The sequence below is a fragment of the Neoarius graeffei genome, chromosome 28, assembly GCF_027579695.1.
Source record: "Neoarius graeffei isolate fNeoGra1 chromosome 28, fNeoGra1.pri, whole genome shotgun sequence".
Lineage (NCBI taxonomy): Eukaryota > Metazoa > Chordata > Actinopteri > Siluriformes > Ariidae > Neoarius > Neoarius graeffei.
The window spans coordinates 21,265,500-21,286,374 of NC_083596.1; the positions used below are offsets into that span (position 1 = coordinate 21,265,500).

The 20,875-nt window shown below is 39.4% G+C and overlaps 2 protein-coding genes across 3 annotated transcripts in view; both read left to right on the top strand.

The window, feature by feature from the left end:
- Positions 1-14,236, top strand: part of c2cd2l (c2cd2 like) — a 126,863-nt gene extending 112,627 nt beyond the window's left edge. For both annotated transcript variants that reach the window (XM_060912742.1, XM_060912743.1), the window contains exons 9-15: positions 3,622-3,686; positions 3,855-3,976; positions 4,193-4,364; positions 6,654-6,761; positions 6,909-7,039; positions 8,639-8,876; positions 12,183-14,236. In XM_060912742.1, coding sequence (XP_060768725.1) covers positions 3,622-3,686; positions 3,855-3,976; positions 4,193-4,364; positions 6,654-6,761; positions 6,909-7,039; positions 8,639-8,876; positions 12,183-12,436 — 1,090 coding nt within the window. In that variant the 3' untranslated portion in view covers positions 12,437-14,236. The remainder of the gene's footprint in view (positions 1-3,621; positions 3,687-3,854; positions 3,977-4,192; positions 4,365-6,653; positions 6,762-6,908; positions 7,040-8,638; positions 8,877-12,182) is intronic.
- A 458-nt stretch (positions 14,237-14,694) lies between these two features.
- LOC132875733 (histone H2AX) lies at positions 14,695-15,355 on the top strand. The gene has a single exon (XM_060912744.1). The coding sequence runs from the start codon at positions 14,764-14,766 to the stop codon at positions 15,190-15,192; it is 429 nt and encodes a 142-aa protein (XP_060768727.1). The 5' UTR covers positions 14,695-14,763; the 3' UTR covers positions 15,193-15,355.
- The last annotated feature ends 5,520 nt before the right edge of the window (positions 15,356-20,875 follow it).

The following is a 20,875-nucleotide window of genomic DNA, read 5'->3' on the forward strand; positions in this document are numbered from 1 at the left end:
TTTCTTAGGGGTCATCCATAAATTTCATCATTATCATGAGTCTACAAAGAGTAGACTTTTGAGCAACCCCCAAAAGTGTACATTAGCGGACAAAAAAATGATGATGGATCTACGTGGAATAGGAATTCAAAATAAAACCATGTCTTGTATTACTTTTTATTAAAATCGGATGACAGGACAATACAAAGATTCACAAGAGAAGAAAAGAAGACACAAGACGGGTCCAGAAGTTTTCATAGAAAGCAGGCGATTCATTATTCTGTCCCCCCAGGATTCCGCGGGCCTTTTTTGTGATTGTTGCGGGCTAAAACGTCTGATGTTGCGGGGGGGTTTTTCCAAAAAATTGCGATGAAAGTTGCGGTGTTTTTTAGGTTTTTGTTGCGATTACATTGCGGGAGGAAGTGAAAGTTGCGAGAAATTGTTGCGATTTTCTCTTTTTGTGATTAAAATTGAGTGATATGTTAAATATTAAGTTATTACTGAAAAACTATTGATTAAAAAAGACATTGAGAAATGGTCCTTTTAACAACTTTACCAATATAAAAGATTACCAGGACTACAAAAATGCAGAAAAATAGGCTTTACTTATCCAAATGCACCTGTTGGTTCAAAAGTTAAAGTGCACAGAACCTCACAGCACAACATGAAGTTACCTTACAATATAATATAAATGCCTCAGCTTTCATGTAAGAAAAAAAACTATTAATACTAGTACTGTGTGCAGGCAGTCTCTCCGGAGGACTAAATTAAACAATAATTATAAACTAATAAAATAAATGGCTCAGGCTTCATAGAAGAAAAAAAACTATTAATACTAGTACTGTGTGCAGGCAGTCTCTCCTGAAGACTAAATTAAACAATTATAAACTAAAAATAAATGACTCAGGCTTCATAGAAGAAAAAAAAAACTATTAATACTAGTACTGTGTGCAGGCAGTCTCTCCTGAAGACTAAATTAAACAATAATTATAAACTAATAAAATAAATGGCTCAGGCTTCATAGAAGAAAAAAACAATTTGAACAGAATCTCTCAGTATGATGCTGAAGCTGCCTAAACAATGGAAAATAAAATACCATTTTGGCAAAAATGTTGGCATCCATTAATTTCTTGTATTAAGTAAAAAAAAAATAATGTAAAGTGCGCACAGTCCTTCACTGTAAACATGACACACTTTCAGTAACAGAATTTAAACCTACATAAACACTGACTCGCACATGCTGCTTCTCTTGAACGTATACACGGAAGTAAGTAAGGCGGAAGGTAGTTTGTCGACGTCACCTCAAGACGACGCCAACGATTGGTCAATTTGCGGGAAAGTTGCGATGATTGGATATAATTGCAACACCGCCCTGAATTCGCGGGTATGTAAATCACAACATCGCAACATCCTGGAGGGTCTGATTTTTGAAAATTAGGGACTGTCTTTTTAAGGGGAGCTGTTGCCTTTTGGCTTTGAAACGTTCGTTTTTGATTCTTTCCAAGCAGCCTGTCCTGCTCTAACTGCCTCCTGCCGCTTCTCAGATGAATGCAGGAAACAATAAATGTTTAAAAACTGCTCATACTCGTTTGAAGGAGTCTTGTGAATAGCGGTATTTCTGCTATTCGCAAATTTGTAAATGCGGTCAAAATGTGGGTCAGCCATTGTTGTTGTATTGAAGAAAGAAAGCGTGTAGAGCTAGCTGGCAACACCGATGTGGCGCGAAATTTTTAACATGGCGGCCGCCAATTCACATATTGACGGATCATCATTCTTTCATTTTTAAAAAGTGTACGCCTGGTCATTAACCCCCTCCACCCCCACGTACGGTTTGTACGCTCGTGATAATGATGAAAATTATGGATGACCCCTAAGCTAACTCAGTGTTTTTGCTTAGTTCATACAAAATGTGTTGAAATAAAATATTTCAGCATAAAATATTAGATTTTATCAAAAAATACATGTTTTTAAAATATTTAATTTTTATATTTATGAATTTATAGTTTTTATAAAATTTATATTTATAAATTTATTCTGTTATATTAAACAGAATAAATTTATAAATATTTTAAAAATTATTAAAAAAAATTTTAAATACACAAATATTGATGTGATTTGTTCATGGCACTCATACAGTGAAATGTGGTGGGGCTTTTTGCTCTTTTTATTTTATTTTTTGGACAGGTGGCACAATAACACTTTTTTTTTTTTTTTTTTTTTTTTTTTCTTTTATGATAGCAATACTGAAGCATCAGCTGATATTGATATCCATCCGATATATATATATATTTTCCCCTTTAAAAACTACAAAACTTTTAAAAGTATTTTTAACTGAAGCAGTTAAAATATAGGGGGGAACTGCATAGTTAAAAACATAACTTACAGAAAACCAGAGTTTTACACAAAAATAACTTTGCAGATAATAAAGTATGCATATAATAATCAATTCTAAAAAAAAAAATCCAATCAAGCCTCTTTTTGTTTTTAAACATTTACAGTTTCCAAAAAATATTTTCCAAACCCAGTTCCAGCCGTTCCTATTAGTTACAGGATCGGATGAAATTTGTTCCTTTCCCCCCCTCACTGATATCCCATCCCATTTTGCTGATACAGAGCCTAGGTATCATATTGGCGCCCTCTCTGCTTTTTATTCCAACAATGTTTTATAATTTGCGGCGTTTATTCATGTATTATTCTCTAAAGCCAGACAGAAAGGATGAGGGATTTGGTGTCACAAAGCCACTACAAATGAAAAGACAAGACTTGTATTCTCTGATCACTTTTTCATTCATTCATCTCATTCTCTCTAGCTGCTTTATCCTTCTACAGGGTCGCAGGCGAGCTGGAGCCTATCCCAGCTGACTACGGGCGAAAGGTGGGGTACACCCTGGACAAGTCGCCAGGTCATCACAGGGCTGACACATAGACACAGACAACCATTCACACTCACATTCACACCTACGGTCAATTTAGAGTCACCAGTTAACCTAACCTGCATGTCTTTGGACTGTGGGGGAAACCGGAGCACCCGGAGGAAACCCACGCGGACACGGGGAGAACATGCAAACTCCGCACAGAAAGGCCCTCGCCGGCCCCGGGGCTCGAACCCAGGACCTTCTTGCTGTGAGGCGACAGCGCTAACCACTACACCACCGTGCCGCCCTGATCACTTTTTAATGTTTATTTTTGGAAATGTACACACTTTTGAAGTGAGAGGAGTCTTTTTTTTTTTTTTCTTTCCTTTTATTCTTAAAAGTGTGACTTCAGAGGTGAATCCACCCTCCTCTCATGGTGCAGCGGATGTGTGAAGTCGCCGGTTGGACAGTCGATGAGCCATTAGCTCACTTAAATCAGCACTATTAACAAGATGTTTACACACTCCTGCTGTGAATTATTGTAATTCTTCATATTCAGCATAGCACATGCTGCACTGCGATGGCATGACGATTAATTGCGCTTGACTATGACCAAATCTAATGCTAAGGCACAAATTATGTAAAGATTTAACCCTTTTGCAAGTTTTTACAACTGTGTGATTTTGGATTTTTATATTTGTTTTATGTACTGTTTTTTTTTGTTTGTTTGTTTTTTACATTTTGTTTAATTCCATGGATCTTATCACTTGTTTTTCTTCTTCTGTAGGGATCTGCAGCCAGAAACCAAAGAACTGAAAGTTAGACTAGTGGAGCGCAATAGCAAAGGAGAACGTAAGTCAGTCCTCATTACTAAATAACCAAATCTAAACACTTTTTTCAATAAAACAAAAACGGTATTGGCATCATTCAAGCCCATTATATAAAATATTATTCACTATTTTATCACTTATTATGGCTACCCTTTCTATTTCCCAACAATGTTTATGTCCCATTTGATAGAATTCTTGCCAGGCCACGCTTGCTTATCGCTGGATATCCCAAAGAGGAGTCCCAGTGGACAGCAAAAGCTTTCCATTACGCCAGGTCACAGTCTGACGCCGACAGCTACGGTCATGTTGGAGGTAAGAAGCATGTTGAGCTGATATGATTAAAATAGGATTTTTAAACACGATGTATCATTCATAGCATCGTACTGAATTTTGATAATCCAAAACTTATTTCGCAGAAATCTTATTATATCAGTACAGTATATCTTTTCTCTCTAATGTAGAGCTCATACACACTTTGTTCCTTTTTTGTTAGTGTCTTGCGTCCTGATTTTATTTCTTTCCTCATAGCTCACGTACGTGGAGCTGAACGACGTGCGTGGGTGTCATAACGCCACCCCACTCCGCTCCTCGCTCACACCATCCAAAAAAGTGGATGTGGACCGTACGATCATGCCTGACGGCACCATCATCACTACAGTCACCACCATCCAGTCACGGCCGAAGCTGGACCGCAAACTAGGTAGCTTGATCGGAGCCTTTAATGAGATTACAAACATTATAGTAATATCTAATCGAGTTAATGTAAAATGTAGGCAAGTGAAAAAGGGCAATACGAAGCGTAGCTGAAGAAATAGTAGGGTTAACATACAACCCCGATTCCAAAAAAGTTGGGACAAAGTACAAATTGTAAATAAAAACGGAATGCAACGATGTGGAAGTTTCAAAATTCCATATTTTATTCAGAATAGAACATAGATGACATATCAAATGTTTAAACTGAGAAAATATATAATTTAAAGAGAAAAATTAGGTGATTTTTAAATTTCATGACAACAACACATCTCAAAAAAGTTGGGACAAGGCCATGTTTAGCACTGTGAGACATCCCCTTTTCTCTTTACAACAGTCTGTAAACGTCTGGGGACTGAGGAGACAAGTTGCTCAAGTTTAGGGATAGGAATGTTAACCCATTCTTGTCTAATGTAGGATTCTAGTTGCTCAACTGTCTTGGGTCTTTTTTGTCGTATCTTCCGTTTTATGATGCGCCAAATGTTTTCTATGGGTGAAAGATCTGGACTGCAGGCTGGCCAGTTCAGTACCCGGACCCTTCTTCTACGCAGCCATGATGCTGTAATTGATGCAGTATGTGGTTTGGCATTGTCATGTTGGAAAATGCAAGGTCTTCCCTGAAAGAGACGTCGTCTGGATGGGAGCATATGTTGCTCTAGAACCTGGATATACCTTTCAGCATTGATGGTGTCTTTCCAGATGTGTAAGCTGCCCATGCCACACGCACTAATGCAACCCCATAGCATCAGAGATGCAGGCTTCTGAACTGAGCGCTGATAACAACTTGGGTCGTCCTTCTGCTCTTTAGTCTGAATGACACGGTGTCCCTGATTTCCATAAAGAACTTCAAATTTTGATTCGTCTGACCACAGAACAGTTTTCCACTTTGCCACAGTCCATTTTAAATGAGCCTTGGCCCAGAGAAGACGTCTGCGCTTCTGGATCATGTTTAGATACGGCTTCTTCTTTGAACTATAGAGTTTTAGCTGGCAACGGCGGATGGCACGGTGAATTGTGTTCACAGATAATGTTCTCTGGAAATATTCCTGAGCCCATTTTGTGATTTCCAATACAGAAGCATGCCTGTATGTGATGCAGTGCCGTCTAAGGGCCCGAAGATCACGGGCACCCAGTATGGTTTTCCGGCCTTGACCCTTGCGCACAGAGATTCTTCCAGATTCTCTGAATCTTTTGATGATATTATGCACTGTATAGATGATGATATGTTCAAACTCTTTGCAATTCCAGCCTCTTATTGCCCCTGTCCCAACTTTTTTGAGATGTGTTGCTGCCATGAAATTTCAAATGAGCCAACATTTGGCATGAAATTTGAAAATGTTTCACTTTCGACATTTGATATGTTGTCTATGTTCTATTGTGAATACAATATCAGTTTTTGAGATTTGTAAATTATTGCATTCCGTTTTTATTTACAATTTGTACTTTGTCCCAACTTTTTTGGAATCGGGGTTGTAAAAACTGTACTGATAAAGTGGAAAATACATATTGTTAAAAAAAATGTTCTTAAATGTGATTGGTTAGAAGGTTTTAAAAATTTCTTTATACTACAGTACAGTTGAATCCTAGTATCTGATTGGTCAGTAGGTGGGCATTATTTTTTGTAGAACAGCACAGGTACAGTAGTTCCAGCTGTAATGAACAATTAATATTAATGCATGCCTTCTAACATGTTATTGTTTTCATAGTAGCAGCTTATACACAGGGACTTGTACAGTGGATGTTCCAAAATAAACGGGTATAAAAATAGGTTATACTTTTCACAAAGTAATTCTTATAAGCGTTGATGTGGTGGTTTTTTTTTATTTTTTTTATTAATAAACATTATTTAACATTTATAGAAGGATTGAGAGCAGTTGTAAGTGCTCAAAGTCTTGGTAATGCTTTGTTTTCTCTGTTTTACAGTCAAATGACAGGCTGAGAGAGAGAGAGGCTGGTAAAGAATGACTGTTTGGCCCAGTTGTAGTGGCATTTGGGTTGTGCCTTGAGCCACATGACACACAAAAAGCTTATTAATTAATAAAACAATGTAATCCTTAGCAAACTGCTGTGGTATAAGAGGGATAAAACACTTCAAGACATGCTGTTATTTGAAAATAATACATTGGTGGTGTGAGGAGTCACCCCAGTCACTGATGATTTTCCTATAAAACACAGCCTAGTGTGATTTATTCCTTACTTATTTCCCTTTGTCTTTTTGTCTGCCTGGGTGTGCGAATAGGAGATTCTCCCTCCAAGTCTCCATCTAAGGTGGAGGTTACGGAAAAAAGGCCGACAGTGCTGACGGAGAGCTTCCAGAGCCAAGCCAGCATCAGCCCCACAGCCAGCCGTCAGTACTCCATTAAGTTTTGCTTATTCAGGTTTATAAAGCGCTACAGTCTAATCGTAATTTATGAAATGAGCGATGATTTGTTCGATAATGGTTTAGTACAAGTTGTCCATTTATTTTGTGCATGCGCTATCTGTATCCCTGCAGAAAGCCTCATCTCAAATGGGCTGGATCCTATAGCAGAGACAGCAATCCGACAGCTGACCGAGTCAGCCAGTAAGACAGTCAAGAAAACGCCCACTAAACGCAGCACCCTCATCATCTCTGGAGTGTCAAAGGTCAGATGACATCACAGGGTGGTATAAAAAGATGATTGAAGATTGCCCTAGCTTGTGCTGTCATCATTCTCCTGCCTTGGATCTTTTTCCTCACTCATTAATTTGATTACTTTTAGCAATTTGTCTCAAGTAGGATATTGAGCAGGGCAGTGCATCGTATTTCCTTATGTCACCAAACTTAAAAAATACAGTTACGACTGTAAGCAACACTGACATAACCGTATAGCAGAGCCATTTTTTATTCAGTCATGGCTGTCTTATTAAGGTACTTCTCCAGTTACTCTCTAATTTAAACAACAAAAATCAATGGCAGTTTGTAATATCGGTGAGCTAATGTACTGTATCTTAGCCTCAGTTATACACTGTAATGCGTTTACGCTAAATCACGGGGAGGGAAATGCTTTATCAGCACATGACTGTGATGTCCAAGCTCCTCAACTGGCCAGTTTTTGGATCGACAACTCTACGTTGGAGACGAGTCTCGAATTTCACAGGCTCCCTAACATTTTGCATTATGTTTAAGATTACCGAGGATAATGGTGACCTTTGAGTCATGTACAATAAGTATTAAAAATAGAGATGAGCAACATCTAATGAGCTTGTGAGAGGAAACTCTTGGAGGATGAGGCAGACAAAACATCGTGACAAAGGCTACTCAGTAATTTGCACTGACAGGAAAATGCTAGGGAGGTTATCCTATGAATGTTGAAATTATGAATGCTTCACTCATGTGAAAATCAAATCTGTAAGCATAATATTTCCCTCCAAAAGTATTGGAACAGAAAGGCCAATTATTTTGCTTTTGCTACACACTGAAGACATTTGGGTTTGAGATCAAAAGATGAATGAGACGATAGGGCGTACAGTACTTTTAGCATTCATTTCCTGATATTTACATATCTAGATGTGTTAAAGAAAACTTAAAACCTGGCACCTTTGGTGGGAGACCACCCAATTTTTAGGTGAGCAAAAGTATAGGAACAGATATTGTTAAAGTGAATAACGCCTTCATATGTGGTTGTGTATCCCTTGCTTGCAGTCACTGCATCAAGCCAGTGATCCAATGACCTCACCAAACTGTTGCAAGCTTTTTCATGGTTGTACTCCAGCTTTTTTCCATTGTTGTTTTTTTTTTTTTTTTTTTGGCTGGGGGGGGTTCTCTCTCCAGTCTGCTCTTTAAGAGGTGAAATGCATGCTCAATTAGATTAAAGTCTGGAGATGGATTTGGCCAGTCTAAAACCTTCCACTCCCCCCATGAAGTCCTTTGCTGTGTTGGCAGTGTGTTTGGGGTAATTGCTTTGCTGCATGATGAAATTCCTCCCAATTAGATTTTATGCATTTCTCTTGGATGCAAGTTAGCAGAGAGAATGTTTCTGTAGACTCAATTCATTAAGTGTCTAGCCAAGAAAAAAAAAAGAAAGAAAGAAAGAATTGGCCTTGTCATTCCAATACTTCCAGAGCGGACTGGATAATAAGTTGCTCTGCTTATTTATTTATTTTTTTCCCATTTATAAGTCAGTGATGCTTGCCTTGGCTCAGTTACTACAACTGGGGTAAACAAAAAGATTTCTCACATTTGATTTTCCTTCCACCCTGTAGGTTCCGATTACAGAGGATGACACTGCACTGTCGGTGGGCTATGCTGCAGCTATGGACGCTGCCTTGCAGGGGGAGAATTCTCCAGCAGGGGCCCCCAACCACCACGGAGCTGCTGCGCACCAGGACGCAGATGAGACCACACCATCTGATGCGTCTGAGCGGCCATCTGTGGACGACGTGGAGTCAGAGACTGGCTCTACTGGAGCACTCGAGACACGCAGCCTCAAAGATCATAAAGGTACGGTCTGATGGGAACACATTTAGGAAACTGGAATACAGTAAATACACTGCTTATTCGGAGCATAGAAATGTGTTCCTTCTGCTGACTTCTATACACACACACACACACACAAAGGAAAAGCTAACTATACTTAGTCTGGCTAACGCGACTTCAAAGCTCTGCGAGCATTGGTCTGGCAAAGATATTAAGCCCAACCGTTTCCCAAAGGCGTGGTTGACCCGCCTCCCTGAAATGCCTCAGTTTGCTACTGGTCGAAGCCAGAAAAGGCTGTGACGAAGCTTAAACCAATCACATCACTCTTTCCTCTGACGTATGTGACGCAACGGAAACTGCTTGAGTAACAGGAAGAAGATAAATACCTCCAGGGCTGCTCTTTGCTCCGTTTTCAATGAGAACTTCCCGTTGAATGCTTTCAATACAGCATCTACCGCTGTGTCAAAGGCTTGCCGCTGCTCCATGTTCGTAATGTTTCTAGTGAATGAAGCGCTTCCCGCATAGATTCTGTAAACAATCTATGGCTTCCGGTCGCAGTTCTACTACGTCACTGCCTTGAACACGCCTCTACCCAGGGCCGTTGGAGATGCTCAAAGTTGATTGGCTCCCGATTTTTCGGGAACTTGGAAGAGCTGGAGATAGCTTGCCTTGCCAGACTAAGCTCGCAACAGGCCCTCGTGTTACGTCACGCTTAGGATGGGCGGGCCCAGGCTAAACTATACTCGGCTTTCTGATCCAAAAGGCCAAAAATACAGGTAGATATACCCAAGAAAAAGCTGGTTGGATGGGTGTTCCTAATAAAGTGGCTGGCGAGTGTAGGTAAATAACATTAATTTATAGTTTTATTGTGACTTTTTAGGTTTATATCTAATTACTGTAATGTGTACAGTTTTACACCTTAGACCATTATTTGCCCTTGTTGTATGTTGTAATGTAAACCTTCATACTACTTGCATACTAACTACTTACTTCAAATAATTACTTCAACAAAAAAGTGGAATCATTTATATTTCTGCATTAAAATATAGTATATTTCTCTAAATAACGTTTTTGGGCACATCTCATCTTGAAAATTGGGTGCTCAATTGAATTTAAATGGACCTATGTATCCAGGAGGTACATAATCCTTTTAATTTCTAACATCCTCTTGTTATCTGGAACATCTGGTCTCTTTTCAGGCAGAGGTTCTCAAGCTTTCTGCATGCATGTACTCCTTTAGCTGCCAACTAAATCCCACTGATTTTAAATTCATGGACAATATGAACATTTGTTTTAAATGTGTAAAATGTACTTTGTTGCTTGATTTGAAATGGTAATATTTTTATTCGATAATTTTCCAACAACTGAACACGATAGGGCAAATAAGTGAAAATATTTTCAACACGAGAAGACAAACGTCATATCCTCGTTCCACCATGTAATGTTCTTTCTATTATAGAGACACTGCCACCAAAAAAACCACCAAAAACCGTTGATCAGAAGAATTTTAATTTTGAACCGGTTCATTTTGACAACGCATGTCCAGTCAGTGGGAAAACACTGGGAGTGACGTCATTGAAGTGAAATATCAGGAAATGCATCACTCAGACCCATGCATTTTCAACACAAAAAGATAAACTTCATATCTTCAAGCCAACGTGTGATTTTTCTTTTTATTATTAAGACTACGTTCAGACTGCACCCTGAAACGACCCATATCCGATTTTTTTGCCCATATCCGACCTGTATCCGATTTGTTATTGACAATCTGAACGACACAGATCCGATTTTTTTCACATGCGACCCAGGCCGCTTGGATATGTGGTCCTAAATCCGATGCATATCCGATATTTTCACATGCGACTGCAGTCTGACCGGACAGGTCACATTCATGTGACCTACACGTCATCAACAAGAGACAAACGTCACTATTCTGCGTTGGCTAATCCCGCCTCTTTGGTGGAAAACAACAACATTTGTACAGTTTTCAGAATTTAAATAGACTTTTATAGAATTGATCAAGCTAATGGTGGATTTGGTAGGGACCTGGATGTTTATCTGTTAACCTGATTAAATAAAACAGTTTCTATAACTGATTTATAACTTAAACCATCCTGGATTATAAGATTGTTCTGGAAATTTCCAGTAATTTGACACCTTCGGTCTCATTAGTCTGCTGCCCACGTTAATCAGATTATTGTGTGAGTTCCGCCGCCGCCACAAAAACCACATCGCCAGGTCTCGCCTCATCTCCATAGCAAACTGCACTGGTGTTTATGCACCTTGTTCAGACTGCACCCTGAAACGACCCATATCCGATTTTTTTTTTGCCCATATGCGATCTGTATCCGATTTGTTATTGACAATCTGAACGACACGGATCTGATTTTTTCACATGCGACCCAGGCCGCTTGGATATGTGGTCCTAATTCCGATGCATATCCGTTATTTTCACATGCGACTGCAGTCTGACCGGACAGGTCGCATTCATGTGACCTACACGTCATCAACAAGAGACAAACGTCACTATTCTGCGTTGGCTAATCCCGCCTCTTTGGTGGAAAACAACAACATTTGTACAGTTTTCAGAATTTAAATAGCTAGACTTTTATAGAATTGATCAAGCTAATGGTGGATTTGGTAGGGACCTGGATGTTTATCTGTTAGCCTGATTAAATAAAACAGTTTCTATAACTGATTTACTGTATAACTTAAACCATCCTAAAAAGCTAAAATAGAATAAGACAGATAAAATACAAGAATAAAGGTTACAGTGCAGACAAGGAATTAATCAAAAGCTTCGAATTTGATTTAATAAAAGGCAGCGGCGAAGAAGAAAGTATTCAGCCTTGATTTAAAAGAACTGAAAGATGCAGGTACTTTGTATTGATTAATGCTGGAAATACGCTCAGTATAATATGTACTTATCACAAAAATGCATGCATGTATTTATTATTTTGAAAACCCACCAGCTGACTGATCTGGCACGTTTTAATTGTGCGACAGTAATGACGTAAATAACGGTGCGGCGAAGTCATGTCTGAAAGTGTTTTTTCATTTGACCGTTGAGCTCACTATGTAGTCCTCTATATAGTAATTCCCCTTATTGTGAGTAGGGAGTAGTGGACGAGTGAGTGATTTCAGACACAGCCATAGAGCTTTGTGTCACCGTTTTGGTTTTCCATGTCCCAGATGTAGCTCGTAAAATATGAGTGGTGTATTTCCCAGTAAAACACTCGTGTCCATATAATATAAATAAACATAAATAATACACACACGCAATATGCATATAACTAACTTTTTTTCCCCCCCTCACTGACTGTATTGAAGTGGGCTTCCTCCGGAGTGGCACGAAGCTCTTGTTCCGCAGGAGACACAGGCAGAAGAACTCGAGCTTCAGCCACTCCCACGAAGACGTCACCAACCTGGGCAACGACCCGTCCTCAGCTTCCTGCTCCTCCATTGGTCGCAAGAAATCCGGAAGCTTCTCCCGTCGCCTCATCAAACGCTTCTCCTTCCGCTCATCCAAAAGCAAGGGCAAAAACAGTTCTACAAATGGAGGAGCCAGCACACTCGACAACTGAATCACGAACAGAGGAAGGGGAAAGACATGGTGCGGGCGCCAGTCAAAAGACATCTGAAAGAGTTGTGTAAACTAAAATAAGTCTGTGATTTGTCGTGCTTGTTTTTCAAAGCTGTTTGTGAGACTGTTGTTGTGGGGGGGCTGAATTTTGACCCTTCGTGTCCAGTGTACTTGACCAACGCGAACGATGATATAGATGGCTCAGGCTGAAATCTCAGATGTGGGGAAAACCGAGGGTTTGTGAACTTCTGAAAGACTTCTGATTGTTTAAAATATTTATTTAATAAAATACTTCAAATGGCTGCTTTTCTGGATGAGAAGGAAGAACAAGAGAGTGAGATGCTGTTTCATATGTTCAGCACAAGGGGGCGATGTGAACAACCCTCATCAAAGCCTCCCACTTTGTTGCTGTATTTATTATTTTTAAATTATTATTTATTTTAATTTCCATCGGCTGCACTTTGGGACTTAGATTGTTTACAGCGCCGGTGAGCGTTTCGTCATGTTTTATCACTTTGTGTTTTGTAAGGTCATGACGCTAAATTATTACTCCTTACCAAACTGAGAGTTTCTCATATATGACATATGGTGCAGCTTGTACTGTGTGCGTAGTTGTTTTGCTGTAGTTAATGGCAATTTAGATCAAATATTAAGCTGTTTTTCAAATAGTGATACTTATTTGCCTTTCATTGTGGCACAGTCTAATTTTATAATATTTATTTGTGGAAAACAAAATCTCACGGTTATGTTTGAGGGGAATTTTGCTAGGAAGTTAGAACACTGGTGTTGGAGATAAACTAAGTAAAGTGATCTATGTTTATTAAGTTTTATTTACTTAAATTTACATTAGGTTGTAAAAATATTTCAGGGTTCATGCATATGGAAAAAAAAAAAAAACTCAGGGGACATTAATGGTTTGCAGCAAATAATTTTCCATCTTTTCAATACCACTTCCAGCCCAGAAACATAAAATTTACATCTTTTTTTCCTCTAACCTGCAATAACTCCCTCCCCAGCATGGCTAGCTTGGAGACCCTTGTCTATATGTGTAAATAGCACTGTTTCAGTGAGAATGCTTTAATGTGTAAATAGTGTTTGAGTTGTGGAGGAGAAGGCCATTTCACAACCGTTATTAAATTAGCTTTGCACCTCAGTTGGCAGGCTTTACAGGGGTAGTTTAGTTTCTTAGTAGAGTGCAGTAGATCTTTGACTTCAGATCCACACGTTCGGAAGCTTTCTCACAGGATTAACACTCGGATATAAGTCAGTAATGTTTTAAATGAATTCTACAATTCCAGAATGTGGTTTATTTTGCAGTCTCTTCTCTGCTAAAACTGTGAATAGAAACCCAACACTAACGACATCAGAGACTGCAAAAGTTTTTCTTTCACAACACTGAAGAGACAAAAGTCCCCTCAGCTTATAAAGTTGGAGTTTTATTTCCCATGTGGCAAGTTTAATGTTTAATTTATTCTGAATAAATTATTTTTTGAAAATGGAATCTTTTTGGGTTCTTTTTTTTCCACCCTGTGCTTATTTTCACATGCAACAATGCATTTTACTTCTAGGAAAGTAATGGAACTGAAGAGCAGGGCCAGTAAATGCAAAAATGTGATGCAATAGTTGGGGGAAAAAAAGTGTTTTTTAACTCGGACAATAATTTTGCAATATGACAATATGAGCAGTATCGGAGGATACTGTGTGTGATGGGTTTTAAGGTTAGATTAGGACGCTTGATTGACAAGATTGTGAAGATTTTTTTTTTTTGCAAGAAATTAATAAAGAGAGATTTGTTTGCTTCCCTTTGGGTTGATTTTTTTTTCGTGCACGTGTGCTATAAACACCTTAAACCCCTGACCAATTACTGGTTTAATATTTTTAAATAAATAAATCTTTTTTTCTCTTTCTCTCTTTTTTTTCCTTTTGACACATGTTCACTTTCCGCCAAAATTGTCACTTAAAATTCGGAGGGAGTGCGTTTAATTGGTTTGAATTTTCCGCTTAAACATGATAGACAGACATCAGAACCAATAGTAGCGCAGACAGCCACAACCAACCAATGAGCTTCCAGCAGGGCTGTGATTGGTGTCTCGTTTTGCGCTGTTTATGCACGGCAGTTTTCAACCAATGAGAACTCACATCCTGTGCCGCATTCGCTACGACAGCAAATGGAATCCTTTGTTCATGCGGCGTGACCAATGACAATTTGGGGGCGGGTACAAGTCCGTGCTTTGGGCCTGTCCTTAAATACTGCAGCACTAAGCGAGAAGCACACCTTGTTTTTTCTTTAGCTGGAAGAAGAAGCAGCAGCAGCAGAGCTCTGTGAACATGTCTGGAAGAGGCAAGACCGGAGGAAAAGCCCGTGCTAAGGCTAAGACGCGCAGCTCCCGCGCTGGTCTTCAGTTTCCTGTCGGCCGCGTGCATCGCCTTCTGCGGAAAGGGAACTACGCCGAGCGGGTCGGTGCCGGGGCTCCTGTGTACCTGGCCGCTGTGCTCGAGTATCTGACCGCTGAGATCCTGGAGTTGGCGGGTAACGCGGCCCGGGACAATAAGAAGACTCGCATCATTCCTCGGCATCTGCAGCTCGCTGTCCGTAATGATGAAGAGTTGAACAAACTGCTCGGCGGAGTGACCATCGCTCAGGGCGGCGTGTTGCCCAACATCCAGGCCGTGCTGCTCCCCAAGAAGACCGGCCAAGCCGCTCCGAGTTCCGGCAAGGCAGGAAAGAAAAGCTCCTCTCAGTCTCAAGAATACTAAACAATAGCCCGGACTCGCCCTGATTAACACTGACAACCCAAAGGCCCTTTTAAGGGCCGCCCAGTTTACCCAGAAGGAGTGACTTCCATTGTTCATTTTCTTTCCATATGTGTTAATGTGCTTTTATACAACTCTGAATAAATGTTTTTTTTCGCTAACTTAACCTTCTAACGCCTCTGTTTGTTTGTTTTTTTTTTTTTTTTTAAATCTTATCCGTGCAATATTAGCTGTAATTTTTTCATCGGGAGGGAAATGCGCTAAATCTGTTTATTGCTCTGCTGAAGCAGGACACGATTCATTCTATTCGAGGCTAACAGCTAGCGAGTAAACTCATTCTATTCGAAGCTAGTGTGTAAATTCATTCTATTCGAGGCTAACAGCTAGCATGTAAACTCATTTTAGTTGAGGCTAACAGCTAGCATGTATATTCATTCTAGTCGAGGCTAACAGCTAGAGTGTAAATTCATTCTATTTGAAGCTAGCGGGTGAATTTATTCTATTTGAGGCTAATAGCTAGCCTGTAAATTAATTCTATTTGAGGCTAACAGCTAGAGTGTAAATTCATTCTAGTCGAAGCTAGCCTGTAAATTTATTCTACTTGAGGCTAACAGCTAGTGTGTATATTCATTCTATTTGAGGCCAATAGTTAGCGTGTATATTCATTCTATTTGAGGCCAATAGTTAGCGTGTATATTCATTCTATTTGAAGCTAGCGGGTAAATTTATTCTATTTGAGGCTAATAGCTAGCCTGTAAATTCATTCTATTTGAGGATAACAGCTAGCGTGTATATTCACTCTATTTGAAGCTAGCGGGTAAATTCATTCTATTTGAGGCTAATAGCTAGCCTGTAAATTCATTCTATTCGAGGCTAACAGCTAGCATGTAAATTCATTCTATTTGAGGCTAACAACTAGCATGTAAACTCATTCTATTCGAAGCTAGCGTGTAAATTCATTCTAGTCGAGGCTAACAGCTAGCATGTATATTCATTCTAGTCGAAGCTAACACCTAGCATGTAAACTCACTCTAGTCGAGGCTAACAGCTAGTGTGCAAATTCATTTTATTCGAGGCTAACAGCTAGCATGTATTTTCATCCTATTCGAGGCCAACAGCTAGCGTGTAAATTCATTCTATTCGAAACTAACAACAGCTAGCATGTAAATTCATTCTAGTCGAGGCTAACAGCTAGCATGTAAACTCATTCTATTCGAAGTTAGCAGGTAAATTCATTCTATTCGAGGCTAACATCTAGCATGCAAACTCATTCTATTCATTCTAGTTGAGGCTAACAGCTAGCATGTATATTCATTCTAGTCGACGCTAACAGCTAGTGTGTAAATTCATTTTATTCGAGGCTAACAGCTAGCGTGTAAATTCATTCTAGTCAAGGCTAACAACAGCTAGCATGTAAATTCTATTCGAAGCTAACAGCTAGCGTGTAAATTCATTCTAGTCGAGGCTAACAGCTAGCGGGTAAACTCATTCTATTCAAAGCTAGCGGGTAAATTCATTCTATTCGAGGCTAACATCTAGCATGTAAACTCATTCTATTCATTCTAGTTGAGGCTAACAGCTAGCATGTATATTCATTCTAGTCGAGGCTAACAGCTAGTGTGTAAATTCATTTTATTCGAGGCTAACAGCTAGCGTGTAAATTCATTCTAGTCAAGGCTAACAACAGCTAGCATGTAAATTCTATTCGAAGCTAACAGCTAGCGTGTAAATTCATTCTAGTCGAGGCTAACAGCTAGCGGGTAAACTCATTCTATTCAAAGCTAGCGGGTAAATTCATTCTATTCGAGGCTAACATCTAGCATGTAAACTCATTCTATTCATTCTAGTTGAGGCTAACAGCTAGCATGTGTAGTCATTCTATTTGATTCTAACAGCTAGCGTGTAAATTCATTCTAGTCGAGGCTAACAGCTAGCATGTAAAGTCATTCTATTTGAGGCTAACAGCTAGAATGTATAGTCATTCTATTCGAGGCTAACAGCTAGCGTGTAAATTCATTCTAGTCGAGGCTAACAGCAGCTAGCGTGTATATTCATTCTATTTGAGGCTAACATCTATAGTCATTCTATTCGAGGCTAACAGCTAGCATGTAAACTCATACTATTCATTCTATTCGAGGCTAACAGCTAGTGTGTAAATTCATTCTATTCGAGGCTAACAGCTAGTGTGTAAATTCATTCTAGTCGTGGCTAACAACAGCTAGCATGTAAATTCTATTCGAAGCTAACAGCTAGCGTGTAAATTCATTCTAGTTGAGGCTAACAGCAGCTAGCATGTATAGTCATTCTATTCGAGGCTAACAGCTAGCGTGTATATTCATTCTATTCGAGGCTAACAGCTAGCGTGTAAATTAATTCTATTCGAGGCTAACAGCTAGCGTGTAAACTCATTCTATTCGAGGCTAACAGCTAGCGTGTAAACTCATTCTATTCGAGGCTAACAGCTAACGTGAAATTCATTCTAGTCGAGGCTAACAGCTAGCGTGTAAACTCATTCTATTTGAGGCTAACAGCTAGCGTGTAAACTCATTCCATTCGAAGCTAGCGGGTAAATTAATTCTAGTCAAGGCTAACAGCTAGCATGTAAAGTCATTCTATTTGAGGCTAACAGCTAGCGTGTAAATTCATTCTATTCGAGGCTAACAGCTAGCATGTAAATTCATTCTATTCGAGGCTAACAGCTAGCGTGTAAATTCATTCTAGTTGAGGCTAACAGCAGCTAGCGTGTATATTCATTCTATTCAAGGCTAACAGCTACCGTGTAAATTCATTCTATTTGAGGCTAACAGCTAGCATGTATAGTCATTCTATTCGAGGCTAACAGCTAGCGTGTGAATTAATTCTATTCGAGGCTAACAGCAGCTAGCATGTATATTCATTCTATTCGAGGCTAACAGCTAGCTTGTAAATTCATTCTATTCGAGGCTAACAGCTAGCGTGTGAATTCATTCTATTCGAGGCTAACAGCAGCTAGCATGTATATTTATTCTATTCAAGGCTAACAGCTAGCGTGTGAATTCATTCTATTCGAGGCTAACAGCAGCTAGCATGTATATTCATTCTATTCGAGGTTAACAGCTAGCTTGTAAATTCATTCTATTCTAGGCTAACAGCTAGTGTGTGAATTCATTCTATTCGAGGCTAACAGCAGCTAGCATGTATATTCATTCTATTCGAGGATAAAAGCTAGCGTGTAAACTCATTCTATTTGATTCTAACAGCTAGCGTGTAAATTCATTCTAGTCGAGGCTAACAGCTAGCATGTAAAGTCATTCTATTTGAGGCTAACAGCTAGAATGTATAGTCATTCTATTCGAGGCTAACAGCTAGCGTGTAAATTCATTCTAGTCGAGGCTAACAGCAGCTAGCGTGTATATTCATTCTATTTGAGGCTAACATCTATAGTCATTCTATTCGAGGCTAACAGCTAGCATGTAAACTCATACTATTCATTCTATTCGAGGCTAACAGCTAGCGTGTATATTCATTCTATTCGAGGCTAACAGCTAGCGTGTAAATTAATTCTATTCGAGGCTAACAGCTAGCGTGTAAACTCATTCTATTCGAGGCTAACAGCTAGCGTGTAAATTCATTCTATTCGATGCTAACAGCTAGCGTGTAAACTCATTCTATTCGAGGCTAACAGCTAACGTGAAATTCATTCTAGTCAAGGCTAACAGCTAGTGTGTAAATTCATTCTATTCGAGGCTAACAGCTAACGTGTAAATTCATTCTATTCGAGGCTAACAGCTAGCGTGTATATTCATTCTATTCGAGGCTAACAGCTAGCGTGTAAACTCATTCTATTTGAGGCTAACAGCTAGCGTGTAAACTCATTCTATTCGATGGTAACAGCTAGCGTGTAAACTCATTCTATTCGAGGCTAACAGCTGACGTGTAAATTCATTCTAGTCGAGGCTAACAGCTAGCGTGTAAATTAATTCTAGTCGTGGCTAACAACAGCTAGCATGTAAATTCTATTCGAAGCTAACAGCTAGCGTGTAAATTCATTCTAGTTGAGGCTAACAGCAGCTAGCATGTATAGTCATTCTATTCGAGGCTAACAGCTAGCGTGTATATTCATTCTATTCGAGGCTAACAGCTAGCGTGTAAATTAATTCTATTCGAGGCTAACAGCTAGCGTGTAAACTCATTCTATTCGAGGCTAACAGCTAGCGTGTAAATTCATTCTATTCGATGCTAACAGCTAGCGTGTAAACTCATTCTATTCGAGGCTAACAGCTAACGTGAAATTCATTCTAGTCGAGGCTAACAGCTAGCGTGTAAACTCATTCTATTTGAGGCTAACAGCTAGCGTGTAAACTCATTCCATTCGAAGCTAGCGGGTAAATTAATTCTAGTCGAGGCTAACAGCTAGCATGTAAAGTCATTCTATTTGAGGCTAACAGCTAGCGTGTAAATTCATTCTATTCGAGGCTAACAGCTAGCATGTAAATTCATTCTATTCGAGGCTAACAGCTAGCGTGTAAATTCATTCTAGTTGAGGCTAACAGCAGCTAGCGTGTATATTCATTCTATTCAAGGCTAACAGCTACCGTGTAAATTCATTCTATTTGAGGCTAACAGCTAGCATGTATAGTCATTCTATTCGAGGCTAACAGCTAGCGTGTGAATTAATTCTATTCGAGGCTAACAGCAGCTAGCATGTATATTCATTCTATTCGAGGCTAACAGCTAGCTTGTAAATTCATTCTATTCGAGGCTAACAGCTAGTGTGTGAATTCATTCTATTCGAGGCTAACAGCAGCTAGCATGTATATTTATTCTATTCGAGGCTAACAGCTAGCGTGTGAATTCATTCTATTCGAGGCTAACAGCAGCTAGCATGTATATTCATTCTATTCGAGGTTAACAGCTAGCTTGTAAATTCATTCTATTCTAGGCTAACAGCTAGCATGTAAACTCATACTATTCATTCTATTCGAGGCTAACAGCTAGCATGTAAACTCATACTATTCATTCTATTCGAGGCTAACAGCTAGCGTGTAAACTCATTCTATTCGAGGCTAACAGCTAACGTGAAATTCATTCTAGTCAAGGCTAACAGCTAGTGTGTAAATTCATTCTATTCGAGGCTAACAGCTAGTGTGTAAATTCATTCTAGTCGTGGCTAACAACAGCTAGCATGTAAATTCTATTCGAAGCTAACAGCTAGCGTGTAAATTCATTCTAGTTGAGGCTAACAGCAGCTAGCATGTATAGTCATTCTATTCGAGGCTAACAGCTAGCGTGTATATTCATTCTATTCGAGGCTAACAGCTAGCGTGTAAATTAATTCTATTCGAGGCTAACAGCTAGCGTGTAAACTCATTCTATTCGAGGCTAACAGCTAGCGTGTAAATTCATTCTATTCGATGCTAACAGCTAGCGTGTAAACTCATTCTATTCGAGGCTAACAGCTAACGTGAAATTCATTCTAGTCGAGGCTAACAGCTAGCGTGTAAACTCATTCTATTTGAGGCTAACAGCTAGCGTGTAAACTCATTCCATTCGAAGCTAGCGGGTAAATTAATTCTAGTCGAGGCTAACAGCTAGCATGTAAAGTCATTCTATTTGAGGCTAACAGCTAGCGTGTAAATTCATTCTATTCGAGGCTAACAGCTAGCATGTAAATTCATTCTATTCGAGGCTAACAGCTAGCGTGTAA